General features: G+C 38.2%; 1 protein-coding gene across 1 annotated transcript; it reads left to right on the top strand.

Moving 5' to 3' along the window:
- The first annotated feature begins 256 nt into the window (after positions 1-256).
- Positions 257-3,366, top strand: LOC110779957 (uncharacterized). Its single transcript, XM_021984402.2, has 3 exons — positions 257-414; positions 727-2,006; positions 2,108-3,366. The coding sequence occupies exons 2-3, from the start codon at positions 753-755 to the stop codon at positions 2,945-2,947; spliced, it is 2,094 nt and encodes a 697-aa protein (XP_021840094.2). The 5' UTR covers positions 257-414; positions 727-752; the 3' UTR covers positions 2,948-3,366.
- The last annotated feature ends 237 nt before the right edge of the window (positions 3,367-3,603 follow it).

Genomic DNA, 3,603 nt, shown 5'->3' with positions numbered 1-3,603 from the left:
AGAGAAGAGGAGAGGCGAGGATGAAGAAAAGAGGCGAGGGTGAAGAATCCAAAGAAAGAGGAGCAGGGTGAGGAACGAAACAAACCAGATCTGCCAGAATCAAAGACTCCGCGTGGCAACATTGAGCAAGTAAGGGCAAAACAGAGATCTAACTATTGTTAAGAATAAGGACAAAAAAAAACATGAAGGAAATGAATGGCATATGTGTAAAAACACTATTGGGTGAATAGTATTTGAAGTGTAAAGCTTTATAGGTGTTATGATACTAAGTAGAGGATCTATTAAAGAAAAGCAATGAAGCAACAAATCGAATTCAGTATTTGAAACCCTAGAACTTTGAAAGAGTGAAAGGGGAAAACTTAAATTAATTCGACAGGAAGGAGGAGAGAGGAAGCTGATGCTCGTCTGAAACTGGTAAGCTTATTACTTTCTCAATTACAGTTTTTGTAATTCTTGTCGCACAATTTTGTGTTCCCCCTCACCCCGACAATTCTAGGGTTTCCGCCTTTCCCTGCGGAATTATATTTGTTGCTTGATTGATTTCTTTCTGGGTCTTTTGTTTTTGCTAGAATTTGTTGATTTTGCGAATATATTCATTTTATTGGGCTGGGGTTAGCTACCAAGAAATATATTCTTCAATAGAAACGATTGTTTGTACCTGAATAGATGATTATTCATTCCTATTTTCGCAATTATTTCATTTGTATGTTTATTTGCATCAATTAGGTGGAACTTGCTCTGTTTTGTTCGCCATGGGTTCAAGGGTAAAAAATCTAAAGAATTTTTGGGAATCAGTTTCTGTAAAAGACCCAGTTTTTGTAAAAGATGCAAATTCTGCAAAAGATAAAGTGTTGGAGAGAAGTGTTTCTGGAAATGGCATAGTTACTTTATTAGACAAAAACGAGGAGAATATCGAAATTGAAAGGGGATGCTGCAATCTGCAATTATCAGTGGGTATGAGCACAGATGAACAGAAGCCACTCACTAACAGAGAACAAGAGCGAAAGAACAGAGAACAAGAGCTAAAGAAAATGGCGGAATCACTTGAAGCCATACAAACTGATCCTTGGCCCTGCCATGATGTTAGAAGTGAACCAGTGTTTGAGGTTCTATCAGTGAATCTTCGCAACAAAAGCAATACCCTATCACACAGCAGCAATCAGTCATGGGAGCTCTATGGTAATATTGATGTCTATGATGCTAGTGAACGTAGTAATAGGTACATTCTCTTTGAACGCACTGAGCAAGATGAGCCAGAGCTTATCCCTTTTGTTGGTGGTACCTTAAGTCTAACAGGGCCTGATGATATAATGTCAATGGACAAACCAACTGTTCTTGTTAATATTTTGGATAAAGTTTCAGGCAAAAACCTTATCTTTGGGGCTGCTCCTTTGCTCAAGACAACTGATATAGTCAAACAGGATCATCAGTTTGAACAATTTCGGAGCATTACTCTATCTGGTACTGGCTGTTCTGCTGAGGTGGAGTACTTGGCATTGACTTTTGGTATGTTTGCCCAAGTTGAGGTCAGACTTTTTAAGTCGCGATTTGTGGGAAGTGAGAGCGATGAAGAGGAAGAGGTAGAGGAAGGGGAAGGTGAAGAGCTTGATGTATATGGGAAAATTTCTGCTGAGTATAAACTTTATGGCTCTGAAAAGCAAGTCCATAGCGTTACTCTTTTCGAGATTAAGAAGGGTTCTAATAAGCTTGGACAAGTAATATTGGGGTCTCCTATTTCCCTGTCTAGATCAGTGGTGGCTGTTCCTGCATATTCAACTCTCACAATTTCTGTAGAAGTATGGGATGGTGCTAAGAATGAGATAGTTTTCGGGGGAAGTTGTGAGTTTGAAACTGATAACTATGGCAGGGAGCAAGACATCATTCGTGGTCCAGATTGTTTACATGCTCAAGTGTTTACTGAATGGAGGGAACCATTTATGCTGGATAAATCATATAACAATATGTATAGGTTGGGATTGAACAATGTACGTCACTTCTCAATCCCGGTATGTTTTTTTTTCACTTGTGCTTTCTCATTTTTCTTAGTATTTGATGATGTACTTTTTTCTGCTTTAAATTGACCTTTCTTTGTCACTTGTATGTTCAGCCCAACCCAGGAGAGTTCACGGCACATCGAGAAGTCGAGGTGTTCTCTATATTTATAGGTCGGCCAAATGAGCAGAAGTTAAGTCTCCATGGCATGGTTAACTTTTACGGCAGTTGGGGTCCGATTAATATCTTTGAAAGGGACAAGAATGATCCCTATATATTGTACCCTGGCTGCAACTTATTACCTCTAAAATTCCCCAAGTATCTTCTCTCACCGGGGGACTTTTTTGGTATATCAGTAAACCTTGAAGATGTTGAGGGTCATGTGTCGATCAAGGGAGACGTGGTGTCGAGTACTGAATTGAATTACCGTTTGAGTCCTTGGCAAGATTGCCTCTTGTGTTCTGTTGTTAAAGGTGCAAATCATCATTGCTTTGCATCTGTTCATTACACAGTCTTCTCGTTTGCAGTTCACTGTGTACTTAAAGTTGGTTTCCTTTTCAAGGATCATCAACATTTTTCTGATGCTGATGCTGATGCTTGTAGCAAACTTCATGGGAGTATCGTTGCTCGCTATAAAAAGTATGGTGACAAAACATCTTATGAAAGATTATATTTCAGGAGTATACTTTTTGAGAGGACTTTGGAAAATCCTTTAGAAAAGACATGTAAGGATTTTGAGATGGAGCTTTCGAAACCTGTGGTTGTTGTTCCGTATGATTCTTCCTTGTTTATAGACGTAGATTTGAGTTGCCGATATGGTGGTTATACTCACCTTATAAATGGCACTAGAGAATTTCAAATTGGCATTGGTGTTGGTGATGGTGTAATAATTGAGGGAGATAAAGTTGGCATCAATATCACTATGGCATGGAGCCGACCTAGATTTGTTGCTTAATTTATAGTATTAGTTTTGTTTCTCATGTCGTTTGTAATAACTTTCTTTGTACGATGACTGTAGTAATATGATATTCTGACATTGGGCTTGCTGACATTTGGAGAAGGATGTCAAGTGCAAATGTTAGGGAAGACTATGAAAAAGAGATGGTGCCTCAACAAGCTGCTTGATTGCTATGGGTTGCTTTTGGACAGGATGAAGTACAATGACTATCATGCTAACTGCTCTAACTCCACCTATTTTGGGTTTGTATTATATAAAGCTACTAGGCTAATTATCTTTTCAGCCATAGCTCTGTTTACTGGTTTTTGGATGCTAGCTATGGGCTGCTTTTGCTGCTTTGTAAGACTCTTATGTTTGGGTTGTGAGGTTTTTAATACCTCTTAATATATTTCCTATTTCTGCGTAAAAAAAAAGAAGTAATATGATATTCTTATGAATCTATGATCACTGAAGATCTCCTATATATATAATATATATTAAAAAAACCGCCAAGTCTTTCATTTTGCGTAATTTTATACCCTTTATACACCTACTCCTTTGCTATTTGCATGGTTCTTCATTGACACTGCCAGATTGCCATCCATGTGTTTATTTTCTTGAGTTTGACGGTTAGGTTACTTGACACTATCAATTCCTTCTTCCTTCTCAAGAAT

This window comes from Spinacia oleracea, chromosome 1 (assembly GCF_020520425.1).
Source record: "Spinacia oleracea cultivar Varoflay chromosome 1, BTI_SOV_V1, whole genome shotgun sequence".
Lineage (NCBI taxonomy): Eukaryota > Viridiplantae > Streptophyta > Magnoliopsida > Caryophyllales > Amaranthaceae > Spinacia > Spinacia oleracea.
This window is presented reverse-complemented; position numbering and strand designations above follow the sequence as displayed.

What these genes read in the sequence shown, in the direction of transcription:
- LOC110779957 (XM_021984402.2), top strand. Translation starts at nt 753, where the DNA reads ATGGGTTCAAGGGTAAAAAATCTAAAGAATTTTTGGGAATCAGTTTCT. An exon ending in TACGTCACTTCTCAATCCCG is followed by an intron (nt 2,007 to 2,107) that starts GTATGTTTTTTT and finishes TTGTATGTTCAG; the next exon opens with CCCAACCCAGGAGAGTTCAC.